This window comes from Anarrhichthys ocellatus, unplaced genomic scaffold, assembly GCF_004355925.1.
Source record: "Anarrhichthys ocellatus isolate YVR2014 unplaced genomic scaffold, GSC_Weel_1.0 scaffold9, whole genome shotgun sequence".
Taxonomy (NCBI): Eukaryota; Metazoa; Chordata; class Actinopteri; order Perciformes; family Anarhichadidae; genus Anarrhichthys; species Anarrhichthys ocellatus.
Window position 1 is genome coordinate 2,343,212 of NW_022280039.1, and position 15,672 is coordinate 2,358,883.

At 42.1% G+C, this 15,672-nt stretch overlaps 1 protein-coding gene across 3 annotated transcripts in view; it reads right to left on the reverse strand.

Annotated features, from left to right (window-relative positions):
• lzts1 (leucine zipper, putative tumor suppressor 1) overlaps positions 1 to 10,051 on the reverse strand; it is a 17,265-nt gene extending 7,214 nt beyond the window's left edge. For 2 of the 3 annotated variants that reach the window (XM_031849151.1, XM_031849149.1), the window contains exons 1-3: positions 9,718 to 10,051; positions 1,041 to 1,387; positions 797 to 934 (exon numbers count right to left, since the gene is read on the reverse strand). In XM_031849151.1, the coding sequence (XP_031705011.1) occupies positions 797 to 934; positions 1,041 to 1,271 (369 nt within the window). In that variant the 5' untranslated portion in view covers positions 1,272 to 1,387; positions 9,718 to 10,051. Of the gene's footprint in view, positions 1 to 796; positions 935 to 1,040; positions 1,388 to 2,822; positions 3,090 to 9,717 lie in introns of those variants that run through there. The other variant, XM_031849150.1, reaches the window with a different exon arrangement.
• Between the last annotated feature and the right edge of the window lie 5,621 nt (positions 10,052 to 15,672).

Genomic DNA, 15,672 nt, shown 5'->3' on the forward strand with positions numbered 1-15,672 from the left:
TCTCTCTCTCTCTCTCTCTCTCTCTCTCTCTCTCTCTCTCTCTCTCTTTTCTCTCTTATTCTCTGCTCTATCTCTTATAAAGCTGCTTCCTATTCCTCTCCTTTCTCAGCCTCCTGCCCCCGAGGAATAAAGACCTATGAAAGGAGACTCCATTTGCCTATGTATTCTTGGCACAGAAATGACTTCACTGAGAAGATCAAGGCATTCTTAGGTCATTAATCTGGGAGGGGGTGATTAATAAGCTGGGAAGGTCCAACACAGGTTGTGAGGAATGGTTGCTACCAATTAAACTACCTGCAGTGCATGTTTTATCCTCAACTTCACTGAGAGGCTTTCAAAGTCTTTTGCAGTTCTGCCACACGACTTCTAAATGTTTGTAAGAATAACCATAACTGTTCCAGTCAAGTAAAGCACAGCAGAGCTCAATTTGATGAGGCAATGAAAATGGACATGAAATCATAATCTCAGTTAATATCTGATATATCTATTAAGTATTGGTTTTGTACAGTATAAACAAATACAACAGTTGCTGACAGGTTAATTTTGTTACCTTTGCAGAGTGCCAGGCTAGCTGTTTCTTCCTGTTTCCAGTCTTTATGCTAAGCTAAGCTAACCCTCTGCTGGCTTCAGCTACATATTTACTGTACAAATGTAAGTTTGTCATTAATCTTCTTAAATAACACGTGGCAGGAAAGCAATTAAAGATATTTCCCCAAAATGCTGTACTTTTAATTTAAATTCTAATTGTACCATTTATGTGAAGCACGAGAGCGGAAACATTGGACATTTTGCTCACCCTGTCAGTCATTTTTCCTGGCATGAGCAGCAGTTTGGGTTGCAGTCGCCCATCTGATTCCCCATCTCTGTTCTTTCCACCTGCATTATCTTCCATTGATGCCCCTCTATGGTGTACTGAGCTCGGTTTATGGCTCACCTTATAGAGAACAGGATACACATGTTTTGATTTGTAACTGCATATATGTGCAATATATTTCTTACGAACTAAGATGATAGTTTTAATGTCATCGGATGGCACATACTTTGATGTAAAAGAAATCTTCACTTCGACCTGACCGGGAGTGCGACAGGCCTTTAGGGGGCTGAGTGGTGGACGAGGAGCCCTGAGTGAAGCCGCACTTCAGTAGCTCGTCAAGGCTGCAACCTCCACTCTTTCTATGAGGACTTATTGCCTTTTTTAACCTATGTTCAGATGCCTTGCAGTGTTTACTGTTAAGGCTGTTGCTGTTGACGAGGCTGCTGACGCTGCCCATGGTCCTGCAGGCATAGGTGAGGGGAGGGTGTGGCTGAAGTCCAGGAGGTCAAGTTACACAGAAGTGAAGGGAAGAACCAGCTCATGACCCCAGAAAGATACTGTCAATGGCTCCATCTACAAGGCGAGAAAGGGATAGTACACATTAAACACAGAGAATATTAGCTGTTGATCCTCAAACAGAAGATTTTTTTTCATGAAAAGAACAAAAACAATGTCATAGTGTCATCTGATGCTGTTTTAATGTTGTTAAGTTATATTGTTTGCTGTTCAGTCCAAATATGCAGTGTTGAAGCAGGTGTGTAGACATTTGCAAAACAAACAAGGTAAAAAAAAAAAAAATCCATCTTGGCACTCTGCCTGGCTTTGTGTGTCTAGATTTATGGCTGGGCCGTTGAATTCAACAAAAACCCCTATGGGTGCCCTTCCTCTAAACAAACTGGCAATTGGGCTACTTACAGACTACTCAACACTCGGATGGTGCTGCCATCTGAATGACACTATACAAACATTTTGGATTTGCTATTTTACTTAAACACAGTATGACCACATAAATATTGACTTTTATTAATGTGATTGGCTCGAATTATGAAATAACAATGAGATTGAGAACACAACACGACTGGATATATGTTGTTAACATTCTCACTTATAATACAAGGACATTTATCCACAGAGGTACTAGTGATGCTCTCTATTTGCTATCCCCCCCCCCCCCCTCCCTTTTAAAGACAACCGGACCCCAGATGCTGCTCGTCATGATCTCCAACCCACAGGGGAAAAGTAGTGACTTTGTAGCAAAGGGCTCCATACTGACTGATCAGGCCTGTGGGCTCCCCTGACCACCTGGTCCACAGCCTTTAAGCATGTTATAATGTCCACACCAACAAAGCATGGAACTAATGGCCTGCCATAAGTCACATATTAATGTACATTGCATTTTGCTTGAGGCTTATTCGTGATCATTGGTTGCACGGTGGTGTTTGTAAGGATATGCATAGCTGTCAGTGTTTGTCGATGAGGTGTTTGATGGGAGAGCCGATGGAGGCTGTCACTTATCATCACCCAGAAAACAATGATAAGCGAGATGAAACATGTTCCATCATGAGGAGAATAATAAGAGCATCAGAGAAAGACAGCAAGTGAGACAAAGTGGGAAAGTTTGAGTGGTTTCTACAGCAGAATAAGACAGCGACAGTGAAGGTGAATATGGGAAAGTAAAGACAACCCTATTGCATGAAGTCATGAAAGAAGCGCATAGCCAGTCTTCCAGCACAGCTTCAGTTTTCCTTTTTCATTGTTTCATTCAGGATGAAATTCAAAATATATTCCGGAAAGTAAACAACCACTGAAAATACTGAGTAATGGTATTGTTAATGTTAAATGAGTACAAAGCAGGCCCCCAGTCAGTACCAGTGATGCAAATGTCTATTCTACTGTGCCTGGATGTCTGCCGCTAAATCTAAACTCCAGTGAAGGCACTATCACTCTCAGATATTAGCATCCACCACTGACATGGGACTGAAGTAATGAAACAATAGATTGTACTTACTGCCAGGTCAATCTAAGCATCTATCTCTAGCAAGGCCCCTGCAGAGTCATCTATCCAGTCCTGGAGAAATTGAACAGGCATGCAGACATGTATATCTGTGCGTGTGTGCCCTTGAATGAACCAGCAGCAAATGCAAACCTCACACTATCACCACGGTCAGGAGGGTCTGTTAACTGTTCGGTGGAGGGGGTGGGTCTTTCTACATGGCCCGTACCGAGCTTTGCATTATAACTGACATGTAAATTCAACTCTGTGTGGGTGTGGGTGTGTTTTGGGACCTCCTGCTCCCCCCGGGGGAGCCAGTGTACAACATGTGCTCCCATAGAACTGGCGTGTGCCGCTCAAGTGATTAACTCCCAGCCTTAACAAAAGATCTTTTACACCCCCTGTGTACCCCCCTCTTCTCCCCACTATCACCCACAGACACCCTCCGTTTGTGCATCGACTTACTGTGTAATAACCATTCATCCTCGCCCCCTCCTTCCCTCCCTCCTTCCATCAGTCCCTCCCTCCGTCCAGCCGTCCCACTCGGTGCCCTGCACCCTCCCTGAACAAACAACACTTCATGTGAAGGAGAAAAAAGGCGCTTGCCCTCTTCTTTTCGCTCTTTGTCTGTTGAAGTGTGCCGCTCTTTGTGTGGACTCTTGTGTATTCTCCCCAAACAGCCCAGGACCATATTTGAGTGTTATATAAATGACTAGTCCTCACAATGAGAAGGCTGAAGAGCTTCGGTTTTATAGTGATTTACCACCATCCTGCCTTTTTGCTCAGACATACACTCACAGACTTTACTCTCTCACACACACACACACACACACACACACACACTTTTACACATCTACATAAACAACACACACTTTCACACGGTCTCATTGCTGCCGCACAAGTCTCTCTAAGGCAGTAGAGTGTTCATCAACCCACAGAGTACATGACAAAACACCTTGTGGATGAAATACAATCACACATCACGACAGGAAAATATACACGGTACTGTGTTCCAAATGAACAAACAACAACAGAAGAGATATGGCCCCCGAAGCTCTGCTGCTGATAAAACTGGTGTAAATCTTAGAACCCATTTTAGTCACGAGTAAAGGAATACTTTCTCGGAATGTGAAGAAAACAGACAGCTTTACCATGCATCTACAGGTTGAACAGTACTGATTCATTGATGTCGCACAAAAATCAATAAAGAAATCTGTTTGTTAGAGTAAAACTAATGGGAAGCAGCAGGACCCTATGCTGTGGGATCGTTTAACATTGCACCAAAGTTTACATCATATTGCATCATATTGACTGAAAGTTTTTACCATGAAGTGTTTTCACAAAGTCTTTTGACCCAGCGTATACATTATCTCTGTAGATCTACCATAATCTTTTTCAGCAGCAGCGCTCACTCATCCTTTCAGCTGACTACCATACCATTGTTCTTCAATTGGTCCAATTCAGCTCCACAAGCCTATTTGACTGGACAATGATCCTGCCATTTCACTTTTATGTTCCCACTCCCTTGCTTGAGAGAATCTGTCAGTTTCACTTCCATTTGATGCAAATATTGAAGTGATTTGAAAGTATTTTCATTGCTCCATCATTGCAAATCTTAATGAGCAGTACGAATGGTCTGATCATGCGGCTTTTGAGTAGACAGAGTGATTTAAGACCTTTGGTGAGATGGGAACTCTGGTGTGTGGATGCATGCATACATCTAATCCTATATCTGATTGGCTGCATGTTTTTTTTTCTTTTTCTGTGTGTGAACAAAAGAGTGTGTGCACTTGTTTGTCGTGTGTCTGTGTGTAAGCAGTGGGTGGTGTGTGTGTGTGTATGAGCGGGGGTGTCGTCCTAGCTTTCGAGCCCCAGCTGACCTGCCTGACACAAAGCCCTGTCCCGCGCAGAACCAGCTGACAATACACCCCAGCCCCCCTCCACACACATGCAGACACAGTCACACATAAAAACACCCTCTGAGGGCATAGCCAATCCATTTCCACAGCCAGTGGAAGGCAGCAGTGTGCTATTAAGGTCCAGGATTTATACCTGTCTGACAATGACCATGAAACTCTCCTCTGTTCTCACTGTACCTCTACACTGCCACGGTGCCAGATGGCATCTCTTTAATTCTCACTGTCTTTATGGTAATTTTGAACAGATGCATGTGAAATCTATCTAGTTCAGTGTGTCTGTTTTTTTTAGGTCAGTCTCAGACAGCTTATGGTTCTTTGTTCATGTGTGCCGTCTTAAGCGCACACAGAATTTCATACACAGTGTTTTTACATGTTTTACCCCATTTATTATTACGTTTTTTGGGGTTTAATTATTGTTATTTTAAGATAACGTTGGAGGACTAGTGAGGAAAGCTTGTCAATGGTCAAAAGGCATCCTGACTTTTAGTGCAAAAACACTTTCCATAATGGAACTCAATAGCATTGTTTCTTTAAACCCTCCATGCACAGTAAATGCCCATGTCTTTTTAACTCCATGTGAACAGGATTTATGTCAGAAATGTAGAAAAGTCTCAAAGCCCAAATTGACCTCGATGACATCACCAGGGTTATTTTTCTCCTGACTTTTGTGTGCTGCCTCCAGAGCCACAGGATGTCCCAAATATTATTCCCTATGATGTGCAAGTTGTCCTCTAACATTACATCCCATTCATTTCCCCAATAAGGCACATTTTGAAACAGTTTGTCATGTTTATGGGCAGCCAATACCTTTGACTGATGTAACTACAGCATCTTGTAGACTTAAAACTTAACTTTAGGCAGCTAATCCATCATGGTCCTTTTTGTCAAATGGCGCTTATCATTGTGAGATAATGGAGATGAAAGCACATTTTGTTTTGTATGTTCAAGTGTTGGCAGTTATGTCTGACAACGGAGATTTACGGTAGAAGTCGACTACTGAAGTACAAAAGCTACCATGTGGGCCAACATAAGCTATTGCAGACTGTGATTCTACAAGCAATGGTTGTTAGTAAATCAATGGCTGTATTTTAGTCTCTCCAAATTAAAAGATAAAGTAAAATAGCATGCAAATATGTTCCTATATGCATGCTACAATTCAGTTTAAGAACATTCATCAAAGTGCCAGGAATAAAATTAAACACATTAACTAAAATTTAGATTAAAAAAATTCTGGATTGCACCTTTAACTTTGGAGGAGACATCAAAATCAATCCTTATTATGCTGTTCGATCCTCTAAATGTATACGCTGAACATATTGCTCCCAGTGTGATGGAATACATTTAGATAACTGGAATTGATTTGTGGTTCACACAAAATAACTGGTGATTCCTATGTAATGAAGCAGGCATCTCCCTTTATGCTAGGCATCACACAGTGGAAATTAAACTCACGAATTAAAGCAGGGGGGGAATAATAGTCTGATTGATTGGTTGAATTATAGAGAAGTAATACTCTGTTGTTTTTTCTGTCATTCTATGTGGCCCGTCAAGGCCCCAGTCACACACACCACACGCACACACACACGCACACACACACACACACACACACACACACACACACACACACACACACACACACACACACACACTTGCCCATCTTGTGTCTTACTCATTGTGACTGAGTTGTGGGAATGAGTAATGTGGCCTCCAGCAGAACATCAACTGGGAATGAAGTGTTGGGTACAGACAGCCATCTATCTTTCACTTTCACTGCTAACACATCTATATACTGACCATGTATGCACACGCACGCACGCACACGCACACACACACACACACACACACACACACACACACACACACACACACACACACACATGCACAATGGCATCCAATAGCAGCTAATTGGGTAATCCCTTTAGTGCATTGTAAAGGAGATTGAGCATGAACAGGGCTTCAATGTTGAAGAGCAGAATAGCAGACACTCATTACCGCCTCAGATGAAGGAGATGGAATACTAGGCATGGAGAAAGAGAGAGAGAGAGAGAGAGAGAGAGAGAGACATGGAAAGACTGAGTGTGTGTGTGAGAGAGAGAGAGATATTCTGTGGAGCTGACATTGCATTATACAATGATGACTGTTTTTTATTGTCCTGTAAACAATAAACGATATCTCCTCTGTTTGAGGGGTTTGGATCCAGAGAAAGGCATGTTTACTTGAATTTTGCAAGTAAAACATTTATTGCTCATTAATTTGATCTTGGTGTCTCCTATTGGCAGCCGTGCAGCCTCATCTTAGATCAAAGGCCTGCATTTAGTGAAGGACCCCACGTTACAATTAGATCGCATTCAGATACTATTATGTGCATCCAAATGAGGCATTAGGTCAACCAAACAATCAACCTCCTTAGGTTTTAATAGATAAGGAGGTTGTGTGCACTACTCACTGGGTTTGTATGGCTGGCCAACTACTGCTCCTGTAGTACAGGTATTTGCATAACCTTGGCAGCTGGAGTATAGAGGAAAATGTATTTTTAATGGAGTCTAAATGGAAGGCTTTAGTGCTGCAACGAGGATGGGAATTGATGCTCATGAATTTAAGGAGCCCTAAAATTAAATATATTAAACTTCCTTTTATATTCCTTTATTGAGCTGCATCCATCCATTCAAGATTGATTATTGCATTACAATATGTCTTTGCACTTTTCTGTAATGCTTCAAACTTATCTATTGCCCTGGAATGAGTCCAGAAATTGTTTTAAAGAGTTGTATGTGTCTTTAGTTAGATACTGCAGATCGCCGGCCAGCTCCATAGTCATGCAATATTTACATCTAAGGCTTTTATCCCACTCTGAAAACAGCAAGTAAAAATGGATTGTTACAAATGGAAGTGTTTTTAGACATTTTGAATTATTGCCCATCCATTACCTGCCACTTGTTTTGAACAGGCTGTGTCTTTTATGACACAATATACAATTTTAACTTGATTGATTGTCATAAAAGCTTTAATTGTTGTGGTGTCAGATTATATGTACAATAATTGAGTTTTCACTGAGGCAGGCACACTTGCTGTCAAAATAATACAATTAGAATAAATGTTTCGTCCTGGTTTTGTAGTGTTATGTAGATCATTAAATTGGGTTCCAAAAGACAGATTAGAGATAACAGTTTTTAACTTGGTAGCATAAGAGACGTTTTACATAAACTCACCTAACCTCTGCATTTCTCACATAGTCACATTTAGTCACCTCACCATTTCTTAAAACTCTGTCTTATATATTTGTGTTTGATACAGTATCACAGTGGAATGACATGCATAGGTAGGCGGAAAAGAATGAGGCCTTTCCTGGCAATGGGGCCCATTGACCCTGCAAGCTGAAGACTTGGTGATAAGGTTGTCAATCTGGAGCATAACCATCCTCCTAATCTGCTGTGGCTTTGTGTGTGTGTGGCTGCTGTAATGTGGGAGTAAGAGGAGACATAATGAGCTCACTTTCAGGCGTCTATAATAATGTGAACACAGCTGGAAATATCTGCTGCATGCGATACTTGCTCTCAGCTCCAAAATAAAAGCCCCCTGACCTTGAAATGCTAAATTAATCATTGTAGGGAAACTCGGCATGCTTTGTTCAATAGTTTGACGTGTCATAACTCACAAAAGTCACGTCTGCTACTCGCCTGCTGTGCACAGTTGCTCAGCTGATTCACATACCATCAGAATATAATTCCCTTTTAAGGAAGTTTATATGAATCATGGCTGAAAAGTTTAAAACTCTGCAACTTCATCCTGAGCTGAGACTCACAAAGATGTTGGGATGCTGCACTTCTCAGAGCCCTCACTCATGAAACGATGCTGCATTTGGGTATCTGGGACAGTTATTTTAAGAAGCGTCTACTTTAGCAGGTCATGACAGCTCTAATGGTTTGTCACACGCTACAGATATGGAACTGAGCTGCATCAATTCCCACGATACAATATCAAATATAAAAGATATAAAAATGATCTGTGGAGTCAAGATATTTACATCAGCAAAGGGAATTCTGTAAGGAAAACAAATATCTCAGCTTTTCTCTGCTGTGACAATACAAGAGACCTGTCTTTGCTTCTTTCATCCTCCACCCTCAAGTTACAGTGCAGAGCAAAGCTGAACATGCCTGAGCAGGTGCCCTATACTTACCCACTCCCTTTGACACCAGCACAATGTACAGTAAACCATGTTCCCCACAGGTCTCAACACATACACTACTGTACGCAGGTGTGACTCTTCTAAAACTGGGAGATTGTGCAAAGGGTAAATTATTCCCCACACATATCTCTTCCTTGTGTTGCTATTAATTATAATGCAAAATCATAGGAATATTCAAGAGCTTTTGGGCCAATTACTATGGCGGGACATATGGACACACTTAATTCACGCTTAAACACCTATAACAATCGTCTCTTTGTCTGATGCCATTTATTTTTCCAAATTGCTGTGTACAGCGCAACATTGAAATAAAGCCCCATGCTGCACCCTATTATTTCACCAAGTCAAAAACAATGGTGTGTCCAGTAATGGCTGTGCTGAAAGTAAAGAACATGATTGGCAGTTTTCTACAAATAAACTGTTGAAAGCAGACATTTCATTCAGAGATGTTTTTTACTTTGAACCAGCAAATTAAAAAATAGCAATAGACTGGGGACTGCCTCCATGTCGAGAAACTTTGGTTCAGTCAGAATGTTGAACTAAGTAAACAACTGACATTACTCAGTGTGGTTCTAAAATGAACCATGTCTACATTTAGTTCCTTAATACAAACACATCTAAAACATTGTATGTAAGCCACATCAAGACAAATCACACACTCTCAAATCTGTGGGACCTGTTAGTGACACTCAGGCTCACTTCTGTTTGAAGTTGCAAAGCTGTGAGTCTGCACCGTCAATAATCCCCTGTCACATCACGTCAAACAGCCACGACCTTCCCTCAAGTCCACCTGAAGGTGACTTACCTCCATCATAGTCTGCCTGGCCCCCACAGTCACTGCTGCTGCTGCTGCTGCTGCTCTGTTTCTCAAAGCTGTGTGTTCACAGTGGACAAACCACTGGATAGTTGTCACTGCTGGTGTGGAGAGCAGGAGACGTCTGCCATTGTTGCTGATCTTTCTAGGTCCAACTCTCTCCCCTCATCAAGACCTGGTGTGGTGCAATCAGTCCGTCCCATCTCCCATACTCTGAACACAGTCACATTCCTCCATAAACAAGCTCTTTCTCTCTTTCCCCCTCCGTCTCTTTACAGTGTATCCTTATTGCCTCCCTCCTGAACTCCCTCCCACTCTCGCCTTCACTCTGAACATCCAACACTGCCTCCCTCCCTTTGCTGCTTGCCTCGTCCACCTCTTACATACATTTCCTTTTAGTTGTGCACTATTTCTTTAGTATTTTCACCGCTCCCTTGTTCCCCACATTCATCCCGCTCTACCTGTTTCATCTCATTTTGCACCTTGCTTCTCTCTCTCTTTTTCTATTTTCCTGGCATCGTGCCCAGCAGCTCTGCAATTTATTTTAAGTCACTTCACTGCCTCTGCATGCCCACATACAGCACATAATCCCTGCCCACACTTCTAAGCCACACACAATATCTGTAAGCGTTCGAAATATCTGTCTGTTTGAGTGTGTGCAGCTTCAACGGTTCCTTTTATTGTGTGTCCAGTTGTTGTTGACTATATTCATGTGAACCAGTTGCAGCCTGTAGGTGTGCATGTGTGTACACCTGCAAGAAAGCCAGTAAGTTGCTGCTGGGCTGATGACTCATGCATGCTGTTACCCACCATGCTCTGCTGCTGAAGATTTAACCTGCTTCACTGCTCTAGCTGAGTCCGTTGGCTCTCACACACACACAGGAAGCCAGGGGCAGATGTTTTGGTTTATTTCTGTAACAGATGAGTTGAATAAATGATCAGGATGGTAGCGTGCAGGTTATAACCCCGCATTGCGGTATTCACAGTACACCCATTTGACATGCAAGTACATCCTCTGTTTTGTGTCCATCATGTCCCTGTGCGCCTGTCTCTCTTGTTCTTATTATCTTCCTCTTTCTTCACTCTTTTACAGTCTACATTCCAAAACTCTCTGCTGCATCACAATTAGAAGAATCAAAACTTCCAGTCTCTCTCGAAGTTAATATGACAAAATTAAGTTTGAAGTTACTTTGCTGGCTGTGAACGAAATGTACAATTCTTCTCTTTGCTGTCTGGGCATGTTTGGTGGAGATATAATGACTGTTTCAGACTTCTTTCAGTGTTCCTGGAGTGCCAGTTTCTCTTGAAATGATATTCCCCCCTTTTAGTATTCAGTGGCCAGGAACACCATCAGAGACATCGCCTTTACCCTCAGTGGGTGCCAGAAATGTGTATATCTGTGTATTGACCGTTTAATAAAAGCTTTTAATCTTGGTTTTGACCAAAGTGTATTTGAATGATCTCATTTCGATACCCGACACTATCATTACCCCCTTGTTGTATACCGCCTGGTGCTATAGCTGAGGCCATCCAGGTTATTATCACACAGACTGTCATGTACACCAGTTAGTGTGTCATTGTCTGCTCACTCTTTGAAGGCCCTAAATTTGACTCGTATCCTGTTTGCCCTCACAAAGCATCTGCCTGTGTGTGCATGAATGAATGGGCGGGACTGTGCATTTGGGATTGTTGTGTGTGTGTGTGTGTGTGTGCGCACATATCATTTCATGGTTATCTCATCAGCATGCAGGCTTTAAAATAGTCTGTTTTTCTATCTCAGTGCAAAAGTATCAATGGTGGTGTGCAGGGTTGTTAAAAATAGTTATTGATCATTCGTGCACTACAGCACCCTTTGTGTGTGTGTGCATGTATAGCACGTGTGTGTATGTGTCGGGGAAGTTATTTTTATACTCACTGTCATATAAATGTTCTAGCAGGTCTCTAAAGATTGCATTACAGGAAAACAATTAAGAGATGTTTTTGTTTTCTGCCAAAGTGAATGAACCAGCGTGATTACTCATGTGAGTTTTAGGTTTTCTGGACTAGAAGGAGCAGCTCAGGCTGTCAGACGGGGAATTGGCTGCAGCAATTGATTGGATTTTACGTCAAATTTGCTCTTCCAGAACGTGCCTCCTTTTCTTGGCCTGGCCCCATCTCCCTGCTTATCTCCACTCACCCCCACAGACACACCCCCACAAAAAAAAAAACATGGAGGAAGATCAATACCTCGTAAATAAAAAGGCCGAGCATAATGTTGTTGACCCAGCTGGCCCAAGAAACTGACCCTAGTCAATGTCAGGAGGCCAGATGCTGGACACTGCTGAGATGCGTGTATACCCCTCCCACACACACACACACACACACACACACACACACATACACACACACACACACACACACACACACACACAAAAGCCTTCTCACGTATTTACACAGAACCTTTAATAAGACACATGTTCACATATGCATTTAGACCCTCAGGATTTTGGTGAACTAGAAAGCCACACACACACACACACACACACACACACATACATTGCCGATCTCAAAATCCAATTTCTTATGTAAGCCTGCTCTATGTTTGCACATATGCCTTTTTTGGCAGACTGGCGGATGTAGGCAGCTGAATGTGAATCCAATTTGAATCCATATTACACTGGAGATTATGTGAATAGACACAGTCAAGACACAATAAAGTGATTGCGCTAAAATGCACACTAGATGTCATTTTAAATTAGAAGCAGCTGTTGTTAAACGTTGGTAATGTTTTATTCCGAAATGTCTGACAAATGCTCTTTTCGATTTCAAATTAAAGTTGTTGTTTTGCAATACTTTTTTAGTAAATCAGTTTAAGCTTTTACACCTTGTACCAAACGGGATGAAAGAAGTGTAAAACATGCCTACTGTTACAAAATGATCACTGGCACTAAAGCAAAGCACCCTGCTATTAAAGTGGTTTTACATGCTTACACACTGAATAAACGCTGATTATAAAATATTAATTAGCAAAATTATTCCAGAATATATTTATACATTTTAGATTTGAGCCTTTCATCTATACTTTACCACTTTAACACAACTATTATCTCTGAAGAATCATTTTTATGGTGAAATATTTTCGAGAGAGATTAAACAACCATTTCCCAAACATATAATCTAAATCCTTTGTGGGATTATAATAATAATTGACAGAAATAAATGAAAGCCAAACCTTTTCACCACAAGAAAACTGCTACTCTTTTGGGTCGTAAACAGGTAGCAGTGACATTGACGCTCCAGTTTAATTACCGTGAACTACTCCCCAGTGCTCCTTCTATCTCTCTAATAGCATTTCCACTGCTGTCTGAAATGGTTTGTGGGTACTACACTGGGCCCTCCATCATTTAAACTGTCTATTTGGGGAACATTCACCCACCCAGCGCTTGAATCACTCAGCCCCTATGAAAAAATTAAGTATGCATTTGTCTGATGTAGGTGCCGCTGCACTAACAAGCTGAATGGCCTTCGGTAACGCTCAGGCCTTGGTCTTTTTCGTTCTTTCTTAAGTGCCTCCGTCTTCTTTTTTCATCTCCTGTCAAGGCTGACAGCTCCACTGTGTATCAGCATGTTCACCTGGGGCCGGGCAGAAGGGCAGATAGAGATAATATTGGCAGAAGTTGAAGGCAGACACAGATAAATGATGTCACACTGTAAAAGACAGAGGTGGAGAGAAAAATGGACACGAAATGTAAGTAGGAAGAAGAGCAGAATTTGAGTAAGAAAAGGAGGTAAAGAGGCCGAGGCGAGGTCTGAGTGCACAGAAGTAGGGCTTGAGCTAAAGCTTTATTGATTCAGTTGGTTTTGTCTGCCACCTCCTCAGAGGACACAGTTGGCCTATGATGTATGAGTGCTTCATCCTCTCCTGCTCCAGCGAGGGACCCAAGTCAGAGAGTCAGGCACTAGAGGGACCGCGTGTTACGCTGCCAGTACAGCAGGGGGCAAGGCAGCCCTCCAATCCCCGTACATCACAACTCCACTGAGAGCTAGTTTGAACCACAGAGAGCAAAAGAGACCTTTCACCTGCTTGGTGAAGAAGAAGAACATGGCTTCTCGCTGAAGTTGATAAATCTCTAGCGCTCACTGCCAGACAACAGACAACATAAACTTGTCATCAATAAATAAAATCCATGCACAGATTTGTATTTCCCCCTGGCATAAATACGTACAACTTGTCCTGCCCGCTGCAAGAGATTAAGTGAGGCTATGCAGACACACGTACACACACAGAGATGCTCACACTTCAAAGCAGTGATGGCTGTCTCTCTGTGCAAGGCAATTTGCACTCCCCAAGATCTCTCTCACCGGCAGCATATAAATAAGCCTGGCACCAAGTGGTCAGAGCCCACAGTAACAGCCTGTCAAGTTAGATGAGGACAATGAAGCTGTCTGTCTGTCCCACACACCTGATGAGTGGCACGCGTTGGGAGTCTAGTACGTGTCACACACCCAGATGCTGGTGTTGTCACTAAGACACACACACAAACACACACTGGGGTTATTAGTATTGATTTAATGTACCTTGCTTAACTCCGCTAAGCTACGTTTGATGAGGCTTTAATTCATCAACAGACTATGCGTGTTGAAGGTGTTGGGCATACAGCCAGGGCAAGCATCGTCTTCGCAGACGAAGAAGCATTAACTGACTTTAGATAAAAGCATAGGGTCAAACACGTACAGATCTGCTCATCGATATCTATCTTGACCCTTTGGAAATGTGTTGAAGTGGGATGTTAACGGTAGGAGAGGGACACCTCTGGCGCTTACTAAATCCCTGTTTGAAGCTGTCAGACAATGTTTCACCTTTATTTTACCTTTCAGTCTAGATTGCACATAATACTATTAAGTTGCAGGGTTAATAGAATAACTGTTGCTGATGATTTAAGTCTTCGATGTAGGGGCAAAGAGGCGCAGGGTGACTGTGCCCATATGTAGTACAGATGGATCACTGCCAAAGTCACCCTGATCCAGCCATTTTGCCCCCCAGGTGTTACGTGCCTCGTAAAAATTTCACAAATGAAGTCATCCATCTCTCCCCGTGGTTAACACTTCACAGGCTAACAACAGTTAACTGTTTTCAGAAGTCTTAAGCATCTGCTAATAGGGATTATATGGAGTGTAACTAAGCTATAAATTGTCGTAAGGTGCATGGTCAGGCAGCGTGAACAGAATAGCAGAATAGACTAAACACCTCCTCCCTCCAAAATCTGTTTGCCTCACAGAACACAGTCAATGTCAGCTCCAGGTTGTATTGCTTTTTGTAGTTTCTTCTAAAGAGTGATGGTGTTATATATGTAAATAGCGATAATGGCTAAGCTATAGCTGACTTTAGGGCCTCATGCCAGCTTTCAATAAGTGTCTCAATTGAATCAGGAAAATAGCGGTCTGTAAGCCAGTAGTTATTACTTCACCAAGAGGCCAAGCTGGTGAAAAATGGCCTTCACTATCATATAATTAAGCCTCTGTGCACACTACAGCACAAAACAAATGTGTTAATACTTGCTACACTGATTAAAAACGAGGCCCTGCTGCACTAATGCACTTATACAATTCCTGCTGTAGACATAATACCAGTTTGTGCTTGCACTTTGTTCATACTGTTATTTTATCCGTCTTTTATTCTGTGCCACAAACTGCTCCTGATCTGGTGCCTTAAAATAACCCAACTTCACATAACCCATTTTCCTCAGCCATTTTGTCAGTCCTGATCTTTCCTGATCATTTAATCCTTTTTAGAATGGCTAAAGCAACTAAGGTGTGTTGACAGTATGAGGCTGAACGCACAAATCAGCTTCTTAGTGTATGAAAGAAAAGAAAAATGTGGAGCCATTACAAATACGTATCGGTACTGCTCCTGAATGCAGAGAAGTTTTTATCTGATTCACAAGGGGGCACTGTTGCCATTCACTT